A 16,725-nucleotide genomic window follows, 5' to 3' on the forward strand; every position below is an offset into this window, starting at 1 on the left:
TTATCTTCCATTTACCTTCTCTGAAAACTTACTCTCCTGTTAATGACATCCTGCTTTTTCCTTTAAAAATGCCTTGCCTGCTTGATTTTTACAGATTGATAACTACACAAATCTACTGCTGTGATCATTCCTTCTCCTCTGCATTTATAGCCTTGCACCCATTAGGTCTGCATATATATATTCAAATAAGTGCTTTAATCTCAGGATTTCTTGACAGAGCAATCTAATTTTTATAATTTATATTTCTTCTATAGTAGCAACATTTCATCCCCAGTAAATTACCACTTTGTTGTTATCCGTGAGTGCAGTCATACAGCTCAATGCTATAGGCATTGAGAAGCAGCAGGAATCCTCCTTTTACTTGACAGTGATGTCAAGAAGTTGTATATAAATTCTTGAGACAACAATGATTTGCAGCATCGGAGGGAGGCAGGGGTCAGAAGTGAAAGCCCACTGGAATGGTGCAGTGCCAGCAGTGGCAAATATTAAAGAATCTATGATAAACATTTCTCAGATCCATGTGTTTGTCAATATCATGTTCATTATAGCAGAATAATTTGGCTCAAATAAGCACATAGAATTAGGGGTTTTTGTGTGATTAGTGGATATCTTTGTGTAATGATTATTACATTCCTTACGATGATAAAGGGATTTAATACTAAAATCTGGAGGTGTGTTTCCCTTCAATGCTGCCTGAAATTCTAGGCCCCTGCCTATCTCCTCAGCTGCTTGTGGAGGAGCTTTGGACCCTCTCTGGTTTTGGCTGCTGGCTGGGGCTGTAAAGCTCAGACCACAGGGGCACAAGGGCTTGCACAGTCCATGGGCAAGTCCCACAGCAGGGGCAGGCTCAGGTCTGTGCTTAAACTGCCAGACACCTCCCCAAGGGTCCCCTTTCAAGAGCCAACCTCGGTCGAGAAGGAGGCAGTTCGCCCTCCTGGGTCACTGTTTGAGCTGCAGACATCTTCAGACACCTCATCTGCCCAAAGACAACAAGGGATCCATCAGCTAGTCATCATCTCCTCCTGCACTCGATCCACCCAGGATTTACCCAGAGCTACAACATGCCTGAGGCACTTGCTTTTTTAGCTCACTCAATCAAAATATCTACTTTGGGTCAGCACTGTTGCTGCTGAAGATGCTGGTCCCCAAAAAGGTGTTGAGAACAGAGGTAGGAACAGACAGTGTCCCTCCTGACCTTGGCAAGAGATGATGCTCTCAATTGCTTCTACAGATACCTCTCTGTCATGCTCAAAGACTCCTACTATGGTGTTTCCAAAAGAAGTTTGCATTCTCAGCCTGGCCTATTCAGCAGGGAAATGTCTTAATAGCGGTGTTCGGAATTTCTGGGTTAAGAAATGGCAATTTAACAAAAGAAGGAATTCAGTCCTGCTTAGAAACCTCTAGCAGGAGGAACACGTTCTCATTCAACCCGTGGCATCAAAAGGAGCAGCTAATGTACCTGCTGAAACGCTATGTAAAGGCAACATGCTGCTGATAGTCTGAGGCATGCCACAGCATGCAAATCTTAAGGGAAAGACAGGTTCATGAAACAAAGATGGGAGGTTAGAACTGAGAATAAACGTGGGTAAAGCACAAATCTGGGAACGAGAAGACCAAAGCTGAAGCCCTTCATTGACTTTGTTGAGCTCATAGTTTAACACCCTTCAGACTCAGTTTCCCTGTAGCAAAACAAGAATAAAGCTAGATTTCTCCAGAGGCACAATCTGCTTATATTACCCTATAGAAATACAAAACAGATGAGCAGCAGTGTTCTGGTAACTTAAAACAGCATACAGTGGTAACTATTATAGCATAACTTAACAAGATAAACCGTGAGTCTCAGACAAACCCCAGAGGGACTCTGTGTTTAGCAGGTCAAGAGGAAAGCCTTTCAAATCATTTTTGTATTCATAAAGGCATGAAGTTTAGAGAAAGCTCTTTAAAATACCATAAAGCCAAAGAAAACAAACAGTCTGGTGCTTGGGGAGCCAGGGGTAGCATTCAGATTGGAAACAGCAGGCACAATCAGCACTTCTGTCACATAGAGAGAACGTTAAAATCCTTTTTGCAAAGAAAAGGAGGGATTCAGAACTCCAGCCCAAAGCAAAGGCTTAGGTTATACAGCCTGGATTAAATAGTCTAAACAGCCCCTCCTTCCTGCCTTACAGAACAGTTCCCACTAGCTCACAAATGCATGATATTTTTCAGTAATCATAAGACCGTTCAGGCTGAAGGGACACCTCAGGACGTCTCTGGTTGTCCTGGGTTCAGCTGGAACTTACTTTTTCTCCTTCCTAGTAGCTGGTGCAGTGCTGTGTTTGGGCTTTAGTGTGAGAACAAAGCTGATAACACAGCGATGTTTTCAGTTGTTTCTAAGTAATGTTTACTCCCATCACGGACTTTTCAGTCTCATGCTCTGCCAGTGAGGAGGGGCACAGGAAGCCGGGAGGAAGCAGAGACAGGGCCCCTGACCCAAACTGGCCAAAGGGGTATGCCATACCACAGCACGTCATGCCCAGGATAGAAACTGGGGGGAGTCACCCAGAAGGCCCAGATCGCTGCTTGGGTCGGGCTGGGTATCGGTCAGCGGGTGGTGAGCAATTGTATCCTCTCCCCTTGTTATTTCCCTCATCATTATTATCATTGGTGGTAGCAGTAGTGGTTTTGTATCATACCTTAGTTACTGGACTGCTCTTATCTCAACCCGTGGGATTTACATTCTTTCCATTCTCCTCCCAATCCCTCCAGGAGCAGGGGGTGGGAAGAAGAGGGGGAGCGAGCGAGTGGCTGCGTGGTTCTGAGTTACCGGCTGGGCTCAAACCACGACACTAGTCCAACCCCTTGCTCAAAATGGGGTCCAAGCCAAGTTCAGACCAGGTTGTTTAGGTCTTAATACAAATAGATTGCTCTTTCTCTCTCTTCAATGGGTAAAGCAAGTTAATACTGGTTTTGACAAGAGTCCTGCAGTCATAGCAAGCAAGTACAAACCAGAAAGCACATTATTAAGCTAAAAGTGTGACTGTGTAGTAACACTGAAAATGAGCACGTGCTAACAAATCATCCCAGGAACAGGCTAATGCAGTTAGAGGAAAAAGCAACAACAAAACCCACAATCCATTCTGTACTCCACATAGAAGGTTCATATTTTAATCAACAGTATTTTGCCTTCCTTAAGTAACCTACCATTCTGTCTTTTGCTTTTGGGCCTTGGTGGCAAGGTACTTCACCTGGTCTCAAACTTACTCAACAGTTAGTTAACAAATAAGTTCCTGTAATAAAAGTCTCCAATCAAAGCAGCACCCAAAGAACCTGGCCAGTGCCTATGTACTTGAGAAAATCTAAACATCAGGCTAAAATTCACCTTGTTAACACTATCACACAAGTCAAGTTTAACAGTGGGGGCTCACCAATAACATTAAGACTAATCTTCCCAGTGAACATCACTGTTCTTAGGTATTTGCCAGAAACAGTTTTGCCAGCCTAACCCCAGCCTGCTTCAGCTGCTGGAAGACCACAGTTTGTCCCAGGTAACTCAGCCCAAGGTGATGGAAAAGGCTCCTTGGACACACCTGCATTCCATTTTCAGTTTAAAGTTTCACAGAAAATGGGGTTTCATTGTGATACTGAAAACCTCGACCACACCAGCTCAGTTTTAGCATTAACACTGATTTACGCATCTCAGAAAATGAATCCTCATGATAATGAACTCAACAGAAATATTTGTAAGCTTGAAAAAACACAAATGTGCTCCGTCCTGGCCATATGCTACAAGAGGCACAGAGACATGTTTGACATTACACACTTAATGCTGGACATGAAGAACACCAGCCCTACCAGAACTTAATGACTCTGTGATTGGAACAAAAGAAGATTTATATATACATATGTGTATACACACACACATATGTATGGTCACATATACATGTACACACAAATGTTAATAATAGTAATAAATTACCCTCTTCTTACATCTCTAAACAAAGGGAGCTCTCTTAAAAATCATCTAAAGGCAATAAATGCATCAGAAGATACTCAGTGACTTTAGAGAACGCCCAGATAAAAGCAGTAACTTTTCTTAAGCCAATTATATCTGCAACACACTCTGGACTGGTAAAGGATAGGCCTTTATCTACCATTACAAATGTCTCAGTCACTATTTAATAATAAACAATCATTTTCAATAATAAGCACGGAAATCACTAACACTTGAAAAGCACATAACATGCTGTGGAATTTTCTTCCTTTGCTTTAATACTTTAAATGGCTTATTAGGTATTTAATCTGTTCATGAGACAAAACAACACTGAATTTTGGAGTGCTTTGCTGTGAATGAGAATCTAGCAAGATTTGCTCAAGACATGCTGGCCTGTTGCCTTGAGATTTGATACTCAAGTGCATTGGCAGTATATTTAAGGAAAGAAACATCGTAAAAACAGGTTAAAACAACTTGAAGAGACAGCTCAGAACCTTCCCTGAGAAAGGGGCTCCAATGCCTCTAAAATAGATCCTTCCAACATCAGTAGAATTACACCAGAAACCAACAGGGAACCATTTCTTGCCTTGGCTGCCATAGGAGACCCAGACTCAGCAAGTTTCTGAAACTATGCCTAACATAAAGCATTTACGTAGCATGGCTTTAGCCATTTGAATCACTTAGCTGCTTGAAATAGGTCTGTACACACTCGGATAACTTTATCTCCATATCTAAATACTTTTCTATTGATTGATTTGATATTATTATGTTGAATTACTGACCTCAGACCGCAGCATCGTCCCTCGTGCACAGGATGCCTCCCTTCCCAAGCTCAGCTGGGATGAAAGCCTCATCACCTCACCCTGCTGGGGAATAACGAGTTTGCTTCCTTCCAGCCGCGCTCTCCGCAGTGTGGGGCTTTCCCTGAGGATACTCGTGGTAAGTGACTGGAACGCCCCGCAGGCCCTGTTCCCGCGCTCCCCGCGGCGGGTTTTCCCGCTCGGGCGGTGCCTCGCTCCTAGCGCCGCCCCCGGTGAGTCCCCGCTCGCCTCAGCGGAGCTGCGGCTCCGGGGCAAGGCCTGGCGGGGATTCGAGGCTCCGTCGGAGGCTCTCGCCGCCCAGAACTGAGGCTCCTGGACGCGGGGTTTGCCCTCGCTCCGGAGTTGAAGGCTCCTCTATGGAGCTGCTCACCTCGGCAAATGACCGACAGGGACACCTCACACTAGAGCAGGTTGCTCCAAGCCTCGTCCAACCTGGCCTTGAACACTGCCAGGGATGGGGCAGCCACAGCTTCTCTGGGCACCCTGTGCCAGCGCCTCAGCACCCTCACAGGGAAGAACTTCTGCCTTAGATCTAACCTGAACTTCCCCTGTTTCAGTTTGAACCCATCACCCCTTGTCCTATCGCTGCAGTCCCTGATGAAGAGTCCCTCTCCAGCATCCTTGTAGCCCCCTTCAGATACTAGAAGACATTTCAATATCCTTCAGATACATTCAATATTCTTCAGATACTGGAATGACATTTTGATTGCACATCACTCCTGACCTGGGCCAGATCTCAACTAGCTGGGAGTACGCTAGGAGCATATTACACACAAGCAGTGCTGCTCTCTTAGGAGCAGAAGAGGAGTGTGACTTGTGATTCGTATCTCTTCATCACAGGGACTAAATGATGCTAAGGCAAAGGAGGAAGCAGGTTACTGTGGCATGATATAAATGCACTGGCAGAATCCCTTAAGATACCAAATCATTGCATTTCTCTTCCCCAAACAAATTGCTTCTGTCTTAGCTTGCTCTCATGCTGTGTGGGTTCTGTGCACCACAATGATCTGGCTTTGTGCTGCATTTTATTCTTTACTAAAACTTACCAGAAAAATATAAGAAAAAAATAATCATTCAAAGTGTTTCATGAATACAACTTTACATGTCTAACAAGGGCACAAGAGCATGTTGGTTTGGGTTTTTTCCAGTGTGAATCAACTATATATGTGGCCTTGAGATAATTTTACATGGAGATCCTAGTTCTGACTTCCAGCCACCCTCTCACCTCTTTGCTTCTGTCACAGACAGGGACCTTCTGACACCGCAAGTGCTTTATGGGGAGGCCCCTCAAAGTCCTGTGCACCACTGAGTCCATGAGCTAGCTGAAGCTTTAGGGTTATTTGGCACAAACCCATGGCTGGTGTAACTTTTCTGGATGAACAAGAGCCTCCTGCCCACAAAGCCTGCCCCCAACAAGGGATGATACAGGAGCAACACACAGCATCTGACCAGCACCACTGCCAAACAAGCACTTATACGCTGGGTTTGGAGAGCACGGACAGGTTCACATGGATCCAGGATGACACCAAGCATGTGCTTAGACTGAGATGTGGAGTCAGTGAAGATGGCAGTGAGCTGGCAGCCACTGGCTTGTGTTTTGTCCTAGGCTGGGGTCTTCATAACTGCAGTGTTTCCCACAACGCTGCTACTAAAGGGGTGCTTTATTCTCACCCAGCTGGGCAGTATAAGCACATTTAAAACAAAATGAATTAATACTGGCTTCTACACAATAAGAAGCAGTGGAAGACTGAGAAGCTGTGTCCTATGGCTGATCTGATGCTCAGAGGTACCTCTCTGAGCTGGCACATCTCCAGGACCTGCCAGTGCACATCCTTCCCTTGTTTTGTAGTAATTCCTCTTGACAGGCCACCTGAATTAACAGCCCTCTGGCAGTAATTGTTCTCCAGCTCAAACACAGGCTAACAGCATGTATGGAGCTTGTTGCTCTCCCTGCTGTGCCTTGAGGCATGAGGTGAGTCAAAGCCAAAGACAGAACACTGAGAAATAACAGTGGGAATGTAATAGGAAAGCAATGTCTCTGCCTCTGAGGACCTCCTGCTCCCCACCTTGGGTTGGGATTATTCAGATAAAGGTTATTTCCATTGGCAAGGCACTGAGTTCAGCATCCCGAACACACAAGATTAATCTTGTGCAGTTTCTTCCAGTGGGACTGCATTGTCCTTACAAGTAACTAATGTCCACGCTGCAGGAACAACACAGGGCATGTATTTGGCACTGGTTTACTGCCTCCAACTGTAGTCCAGACCCACTGTTCTGTTTGGGAGCCAGAAGATTCTTTTCAGAGACTGCAAAAAGCTGAGAAATGTCTTTTCCAGAAAGAAAATACATGAATGAAAGACATGAAAGACATGAAAGACATGAAAGAAAAGAGACATGAATGAAACTGTCTTCCCATATGTTTGCAGTGAAGACTGCTGACGAGTCCTTGCTTTCTGAGCCTTCCCATGCTGCCCTGGCAGAGGACGCTCCAGACCCTTGGACCAAAGTACAGAGAAACCCTACAGCATTGCAGAGACTACATGAGGGCAAGGATGACCTCTGTATTCATCTCTGCCCAGGGTAACATGTAGCCCATGCTGGATTTCCATGGTTTAGTCAGATTTATTTATTTGTTTTAAAGTTAACCCTAGGCTGTGGCCAAAAGCTAGGCTGGATCAGAGCTGAGCTGGAGCCAGCTTTACAAAACATGCCTGAGAGGCCCTAGAAAGCATGACTGTGTTGGGGTTTTGTTGGTAAAAATGAGTTTTCTTTAGCAGTCAGTGTTGGGAAGTGATCTCTGACTTTTAAATGTCTGTCTCAGATACAGCATTGAAGTTGGCTCTAGTTGCAAGTTTTAAGCCCTCACCAAAATATCCACACACAGGTCAGGTGTTACTGTTATTACTCAAAAGTCTCCTTGAGTAACGATTAATTCTAGACGAGATAAATCTTGAATAAATGTAATCCATGGATTAATTAGCTAAAGCCCTATGTTAATCAGAAAGCAAGAAAGGGAGAAACACTAGCTCATTAAGCATTTAGAAGCATGTTGTATATCCTCGCAGGATTCAGTTACCCTCTCCCCATAACACAACTGCTTTGTATTTAACACTTGGAGGTGGATAAGACATCCGATGTCTTTGTATGTTAAAACTCAAACCTGTCCAATTATATAGTGCTAGTCACCACAATGAGGAGAAACAAGCTAAATTGTATAGGATGGAAAAATTAGTGCTACAACTCCAGAAATGGCTCACACTCTGTGTATGAAGTCTGACATTTACATAAGTAATAGCTGGGTTTGTGGCTGTGCATTACTTATTCATACCTTGTGTGGAATAACTCAGAGGTAAAAGATTAATCCATTAATTCCCCCCTATCCATAATCCTAAGAAATCATAAACCCCGCAAGACACTTTATCCTCTTAGGAAAATCAGGCTCGTAAGCTGAGGACAGCAGCATGCTTGGTGCTGAGGAATGGCAGCATCTCCCCATTGTACAGCTATGCAGGCTCAGGTCAGCCCTACCCGGAGCTATTTCGGGATCTGTCATCTGTTTGATGCGCACACACGGACGCAGAAAGTCCTCATTTGTGAGACCTCATTTGTGTGACCTCACTCACAGTGCACGAGATGTCTCCTTGCTCTCGAGGCCTGCCATGCTTGGAGCTTGTTGCAAAGTTTCTGTATGTGTTTCTTTTAATGAAGCACCTTCTACCACCCAAGAAAGACGAGTGTCAAAAGGACGTGAAATGAAGTACGTTTTCCTTATTTCAAATACAGCATTTTGTAGAATGTCCCACCTTACATTTTTTCCCCATGAATAATTCAATGTGAACACGAACAACTATATATTTTATTCTTTAAGCATTCTTTTTTTGACCAGCACTATTCAGTGGCCATGAACTGCAAGCACAGTATCACACAGGCAAAACCAGCACAGAAGTACAGCGAGATCCCACCAGCCTGATTCGGGGAGGGGGGGAAATCGCAGATCTCTAAGCACATACCAAAACCCAAGGCAAACAAGGCTGGCAAGTCCATGGTTTGGCCTCACCATGCTGCCCTTCTTCCTGGTCTCAGCTGGTGTGACACCACTTTGTTGCACTGAACCCCACTCCTGAAGTTTCCTTTGCTCAGCCTATATTCTGCATCACACCCTCTGGCATGGCCTAGTCTGCTTCCCAAGTGACAGTGGCTTTGCCTCTCCCTCCAAGGTCATGTCCCCTGAGGGACAAAGACCTCAGGGTTTCTCTTCATGCTTGTGTGGCTGCACATGGAGAATTTTGCTTCCATGGGAGGAAGACAGCATCAGCTGGGATGGGTTTATGTATTCTAAGGCTCTAAGGCAAAGGAAGAGGAGCAGCAAGCCTTACTCAAAGGGGTCTGTTGGACCATAGGCTGAGTCTGAAAAGTAACGTAGGAATTTCTTCTTAAGTTTAAGTGCTTGAGCAGCCGTTTTAATAACCTTCCTCATTAGGAAATAATTGTCAAACTCCTCCATGGGATGGAGTCCAGTGAAGTAGGAAGTGTGAAAAATAATGTTTCCTTCCTATGCAAGGGTAAAATGCTGCCACCCAGCCTGCAGGAGCACGGCTTTGCCATGGTCAAACTTGCTATGCTGGACAGTGTAGGCACAGGGAAGGGAAGAAACATCCATACAGAGCTGCCTGCAAGTATGTTCAGCCACTAAACAGCCATACCAATGTGTTGCCTCATGAGTGCTGTATAAAACAGCTACCATTCCTGCTCTGTTCCATAGAATAGGTCCCAGGGGACCACTCAGCTATCACCTACGGTGCGGGGTGATCTTATCCCCCCATGGGGCAAAGGGTGCCCATGGCCTCTGTGACTGCCATGTAGCATCACACCATCGCCATGGACAGATTATAATATCAAAGGACATGCAGGACAGGAGTATTACCTGGCTGTATATTTTGATAATAAAATGAAGTCTCAGTGCCCATCATTTTTCATGTACTTGGTACCTCTGGGTATGCCAAGTGGCACAAGCAGGTCTGGAGCCTGCAGCTGCCCCAGCTCCAGTGCAGATGATGGGTGAATTACTGGCCATGTGGCAGGGTAGAAGGCAGGACACTCCCCTGGCAATGAGACACTCACATGAGCATACCTTGAGGATACAAAAAGCATCTGAGTATGATTTAATGGAGAAGAAGGATGCCATGAGGCAGAAGCAGTGCCAGCACCTAGCACAGTATTATGGCTGGGTGATGGGCGTCCACAACCCTTTGCCTCTTACCACATGCTTCTCCAGAAATCTGGCTTTCATTTAACAAGGAAAATGAAGTCTGTTTGGGAAAGAGATGCTTGGGGCTGAGGCTTGAGGCAACTGAAGTAGCTTGAAGGAAATCCATTCCAGCAACCTCCAGTAATTGCGATGACCTAGTGATCACATTTGGAACAACTTTTCAACCTGCCACATGTACACATAGGGCTACAGGTGAAACACTGAGAAGACCTTCAAAAACCACTGCCACTGTCTTCAGACCCAGTCAGACTCGCTGGCGGGGAGCACACAGTGAAAACACCCAGTGCAATGAGTGTGTAGGTTTAGAGTTGTTAATAATGTATGGGTATATACCATGTGCTATGTATTTACCTCAGGCAAGTCAAAGGCAGATCAAAAAATCCATGGGATTGGACTTAAAATACTTGAAAGGTGCCTTTGGACCAGAATTCAGTGAGCAAAAACCACCAGAGAGTCTCCTGTTCAGGCTGGCACTTCCTTGGGTGCTGCCCCTGACCCAGAGCAGGAATCATACACAAGAGTCGCCGGTGGCAGCAGCCTCAAGCTGATCTCCACAATATTCATCTCTTTGGGAGGGAAGGGGGGAATTAAAACTCTCCCTGTCAGCACTTGGATAAGAGTCTTTGTGTACTGTGACCATGCCAGGTCCCCCAAGGGATGCCTGTGCAAGCTGGGGGTCTGCAGCAGATTTTGGTGAAGGCACGAGGGTCAGTTTCCTGTTGGGAAAGCATTCCTGCACAACCCGCGTGCCTGCAGAAGAAACCCTGCTCTGGGGATGCACCAGCTCTCTGAAGAAGCGACAGCTGGAGCAAGTGCTGCAGGTTTTACGCCAGAGATTGCTCAGACAAACCTATTGTTGACTCATCAGAAGGCTGCAAGCTGCAGCATGCAATACAATACTTTGTGGTACTAAAGGACCTTCCACATGAGGGTCTCACATTAATTAATTAAGCCTCCGAGCACCTAGAAGGAAAACCTATCCTATTTTACCAGCGAGTGCAATGAGGATTCAAAGGTCACACAGAATAGAGGAGCAAAGGAAAGAGAGATCCTGGTGTCCTGACTCCTGACTCCTTACTGCATCTATTAGCTCATGAGTCCCCTACAAAAGACATACATGGAGGACAGGAGGTGACCCACAGCCATTCCCTGAGGGGCACCAACTAGGAGGTTTAATAAGGTGCAGGGGAATGACTAACAGGGTTACACAGATTGACATAGGTCAGTAAAGAATATGGCATTAAGAAAATTGATCCTCCCAAAGACTCCAGCCACATGCTTATGTCAGAACCAGACGTGACTTGTGTCTGTGTTTCATACGATACCACCATGCATCCACCAAAGGGCTTTCCTTCATGTTTAAATAATGAACTGCAACGTAATGCCGATGGGTACTTTTTTCACAGGGAGAAGGGAGAAGAAGAGAAAGCATTTGGGTGGGCTGAGACAGATCCCGGGTCTTCCCTGCCTCTCCCACCCCTTCCTTCCCTCTCCTGCCCACATGGCTCGGAAGCAAGAAGCCACTGACATCTGGATGTGCCCATCTGTCTGCAAAGCCAAGGAGACAAGCTCATGGGCACTGGAAGAGAGAGTAACCTGCATATGATTGGGGTGTGCAGCATAGCAGCTACGGTGTCTGTGCAAAAGACAGGAGGCTGTCATGGGGAAGAAAAAGAAATGTGCTTTACAGGTCATCATGGAAGATGGTTGGTATCACTATTTCATTTTGATGCTGCCAAATCTTTCCGAGCACACCATTTTGTGTCTCTCAATGCAGTTTCAGTTTGTCCATGCATGGAACTTTTGTCAACCTGCCAAACTAAAGTAAATATGAAGAGCATCACTGTAGGAAAAGAGTATAATGTCTAATCAATAAGGGACATTCTGCCAATTCCAGCTGGCACTTAATGGCTAGCTGCGTAAAGCATCACGTGTGTAAATCCCAGTAACGAATGCAATTACTCTTTGTTCTTTGTCTTGCAGCTGGAATAGAGATTGATGGACAAGTGGAAAGTGACACAGAGAGTGAAGGTAATGTAGAGATTAAAAAATGTGATCTTGTTTGAAATACAAGAGGTGACACCTTTTCTTTTTCTCTGTGGCTTGTTACTTGCTCTACAACAGGAACCATTTCATCAGCTACTAGTAAGCAACCAGGTTTTCCCCTTGAGGTTTGACTTGCAATGGTGATATGTAAACTATCATCCTTAAACAGTCTGTCCCCTTTCATCCACGCTCTAGAGTAGAGGGCTGTCAGAGCCCATGTCCCTTGGCAGTCATCCTTAGTAAACCAGGCACCGCGATAAAGCACCATCGTATGCAGGGTGCTTTGCATCACAGCAAGGTCCTGCTTGCCCCCCCTGTAATGCTTGCTTAGACTAATGCTGATATCTTGATTAATTATGGCCCCGAGAAGACAAAAATTAAAATGGGTGGAAGGCAGAGTGATGGTTGTGAAGAAAATCAGGAAAAGCCAGTGACAGGATTAAAACCAACTTTAACCCTGTATGTACGGTAAATAAAGAGAAATAGCTAAGTGGTAGGATTATAGCACTAACTAAAGAAAAATAGCTTAGAGGTGACAGCACTGGAGAGGTGATATGAATATAGATGCTACTGCAACAATGGTTCACAACCGTGTCTGCACAATCCATAAAACTTGAGAAAATAATTAGCAAATGACTTGGATTTTTTGTTTTTAAATCATACCCACCTTTTCCATACTTGCGAGCAAAGCAATAAAAGTAACCAATGATTATTCCAAACTTAAGCTCGTATTTGACAGGTTGCAAATGAAAACTGTGATAGTTGGCTCCATAAAATGAACATTTACCCAAAGAGGGGTGGTCCTTTGACCTAGATCACTAACTGAAATTCAGCTGAGATGGACCATTACAGAGTAACTGAAACCTACCTAATGGCTCCTGAGAATGAGTTGAAAGCTCCTTCTCGTTCCCAGTGCCAAGTGTGACAACCACCACCTACTAACAAAACTATTTGCTTGTTATTAATTTCTAGCTTCTCACAAAGATGCAAATGCTCAAACTCTTTTTGCTTCTAGTTTTGTTCACCTTTTAGACTGCTCAGTTTTCACTCTGGAGCCCACTCCTGCATGATATCCTTCTTCTATTACGATTTCTCTTACCCTGGAAATAAACCAATGCCAAAATGATAAATTTTTTTGCTGTTTGTTTGAACACTTGATTTTCATCAGCCAGAAATTTTGGAAAATTAGAAGCCAAGAGAGTGTGGGAAACTTATGATTTATTTAAATGTACTTGGTGATAAAAGGGGTTTTTTTGGATGTGTTTTTCCCCTTTCTATAATATCACACAATTAAATCTTGCTCCATTTCAATCCTTCAAACTGGAAGCACTTCTGACTTCAGCACAAAAGAGGGTTTTAGCTTGCAATGCCAATAAGAATGGAACGTGCATCAGAGACTATCTGGGGTTTTATTTTCTCCGGATATAGACCTTCCCATATAAAACAAAGCTCAGTGAAACAAAACTGGGTCCTTCCTAAGCTATGCCTTTTCTCTCTATAAAAAGAAGACCTCCATCCCCAGCCTTGAGAAGTAAATGTCTTTCAAGGACATTGCACCAAGCAAACTTCATACTGTATAAGCAACTGTGCTTTCTGTTTCCATTGCTCTGGTGCGTTTACAGGTTGGGAAGATATGTGCCTGTGCTCTCTGATGGATGGGCTTTTGCATTGGTAACTGATCTCCAGTTTTCTTATGGCCACATATAAGTCACTGATGTGCTAAAATCAGCCATACTGTCTTAAATGGGAGCTCCATAACCAAAGAGTTGGACATGGTTCTTGGATGGGGTATAACGCAAAGCCCACTGAGGCCAACAAGCATCTGCTTCTTGGCTTCACTAGGGTTTGCATCAGGCAAACGTGGCTGCCCATGCTTTTCTGATGAATCCTCATTTTGCCAGCATGGGATTTCCCAATGTACTTCTTTTTTATCTTTTGCAGAAGATGAAGTAAAGAACAAGACACCCAAGAAAAAACCCCTCAGGAAAACTGGCAGAGCAAGCAGACTTGAAAGGAAAAAGCAAGAGAAAGACAAAGAAGAAGATAGAAGTAAAGAGGAAGACAATTGTAGCCAAGAAAACGAAGCTGCTAGGACAAAGAACTACCAAAGGAAAAACAGTGGTGGAAAAAAGGCAGGAGAGGAACGAAGCCAGCAGAGAGGCAAAAAGGCTCCTACCAAAGATCAAAAGGAGTCAGAAAACAAGGAAAAGAAAGCAAACAAGAAAGGAAAAGAGGGGGAGAACAAACAGAAGAAAGACAGGAAAAACAGGTAATTAAACAATCCCTGGGTATGGTGCCTCGTGTCCAATGGGCAGCGGTATCAACATGCCAGTGGCATATGGGTCAGAACTGCAAAACCCATAGACTGTGAATAAGTTACTGCTCTCCCAAGAGAGGTACAACAGTGGAAAAGAGTAGTGTAAAATGGCACACAAACAAACTGTTTCCAAGCTCTTCTGTTGTTATTTCTCAGCCAGGATCAGACCCATACACGTAGTGAAGTCCCGGCACCTATAGCTGGGGCTAGAAAAGCACTCTTCGACAGGACAGCTTAAGCCACTCAAATCTGGGCACATTTTCTTGGTTGGCCTGTGGAAGCATTCAGGTTAAAATGGATCTCTCATGTTTTCAAGCTCTTCCTCTTCCAAATCTTGCTTGTCTCAACCCTCTGCTTCTCCCCATATCTCCTACTTCCTTCTGAACATGTCAAAAGCATTTCTCCAGAGCCAACTGTAGCCTAGGCAATGCTTCTGTAGCTGAAGTGTGATCCAAAACACAATGTTGGGTGAGTTATGCTGGGGAGCAATCATTTCTTCACTGGAAGCAGCCTTGCCCTGAGCAAGAAGGGGCCAGGTTGGCATCACACAGAGCCAGGAGATAGTGAGACACTGTGAGCACCTCAGAGCGGGATCCCCAGGGGCCAGTGAGCTTCCCTCTAACTCCTGCAAGGTTTTCTATTCTGTGGCCTTTGTGTCTCTGCCAGCACTTCTGCTTCTTCCAACTCATCTGATGAGGAGTCACCGTCCGAGGAAGAGCTTGCCATGCTGATGGAGCAGGTGGAGCAAAAGAAAAAGCTGATCTCCACCATGAGGAACAAGCCCTGGAGGATGGTGAAGAAGCTCTCAGTGCTCAGGTACCATTCACACCAGGAGCCACAGCCCTGGGGTCTTTGCTGATTGCCAGATGCACTTTGCCTTTCCTAGATATTGCATATTTGCTGCTGCTCCTGTAACACCCCAGTCTCAGACAAAGCAACTGGCAGAGCCTGGCCAGCCTGTCTGGGCTTCACAGATCAGAGTTATAATGTGGAATTTGATTTTCAGCCTCTGTAACCAAAGAACAGGCAAATCTGTTCAACTGATACCCATGGCCAGGTCATTCTACCCTCGTATTTAAAACCAAATGACTCACTACTGCCAGGCTACTTGTTAAAGCAGACTCTGTGCCCTGGTTTGCTTATTCATGCCCATTGTCAGGCAGAAATCAGAGCAGCAAAGTGCCATGTTACTTCACACTCCTGAGATGGGGCTGCTTGGAAAAAATGCTGCATTATTTGCAAAGGTTTATGGAGCTGAGATAATATTGCCACCAAGCCCATGCTGAATGTGGGAACAGCTCGGGCAGCTGCAGAGACCCCTTAGTGCAGGCCAGTGGGATCAGTGGGGCAGGGCAGACCAGGGAAATCAAAACCCACATGACAACAGGGTCATCACAAACCATCCCCATGTCGAGGCAACGATTCAAATCCCAGCTCTATTGGTTAAAACCCCCTTTCGACCAGGAGAGCTTTCAAAATAGCATTGGGAGGCATGCACAGCCCCACGGGGAGTGGTGATACCCCTCTGCTCCCTGTTTGCCAGAGCTGCAGTGACTGGGCTGTGAAGGCTGGCTGCCACCACGTGTCTCTGTTTCTCTCTTTTACACCCTAAAGGCCAAGACCTGCTCCATCTTCCATTAAAATCAGAAGCCTTGAACACTTCCAATTACTTCTAAAAATCTGGGTAAAGATCTATACAGGGAAACCAATTTAAAGCAGCTTTTGTATCTCGCGGGCATGTTACAAGCCTGAGCTCGTTACAAATAAAATCTTATGACCCTGAAAGTCCAAAGTTCTACAAAAAAAGAAAAAAAATAGCAAAGCAGTATTATTTCTGATAGATTTTCCCTTTGGTGTAGGATCCTGGCTAAAATTCTGCCTAGGATCCTGTTTGATAACATAGTTCCGTCCTTTCATCTTATCCCTGAACCATGGCAATCACTGCCACCTACTAACGAACCTGAACAAAGCATGCATTGCTTGTGCAAGGGTCTCCAGAAAGGCTCACAGAGTGCTGTCCATTCCTTAGTTGTTTTGACTGCACAAACCCAACCCTGAGACAAGAAATTATTAGCCCCACTGCACAGGTGAGGAATGTGTAACACAAAGGCAGCAAAACAATATGTTCAAGACTTAGAAATCTCACTTTAGGTTTGCAAATGAAGTTGCAGGTGATTTTCCCAAGGTTACAGGCTGAAATAGCCAACTATTTCTACCAAGCACAAGCCCGTCTTTCACATAGGCTTAAGATTGCAAAGGACCTCCCAGCTCCTGAAATTTAATCTCTCCTCGTGATGTA

The 16,725-nt window shown here is 44.9% G+C and overlaps 1 protein-coding gene across 1 annotated transcript in view; it reads left to right on the forward strand.

Moving 5' to 3' along the window:
• The window catches only part of TMC2 (transmembrane channel like 2), a 69,619-nt gene that overhangs the window by 24,279 nt on the left and 28,615 nt on the right, over nt 1–16,725 (forward strand). The window contains exons 2-5 of the mRNA XM_030485735.1: nt 4,870–4,912; nt 12,047–12,094; nt 14,051–14,378; nt 15,093–15,242. Coding sequence (XP_030341595.1) covers nt 4,870–4,912; nt 12,047–12,094; nt 14,051–14,378; nt 15,093–15,242 — 569 coding nt within the window. The remainder of the gene's footprint in view (nt 1–4,869; nt 4,913–12,046; nt 12,095–14,050; nt 14,379–15,092; nt 15,243–16,725) is intronic.

The sequence above is a fragment of the Strigops habroptila genome, chromosome 1, assembly GCF_004027225.2.
Source record: "Strigops habroptila isolate Jane chromosome 1, bStrHab1.2.pri, whole genome shotgun sequence".
Taxonomy (NCBI): Eukaryota; Metazoa; Chordata; class Aves; order Psittaciformes; family Psittacidae; genus Strigops; species Strigops habroptila.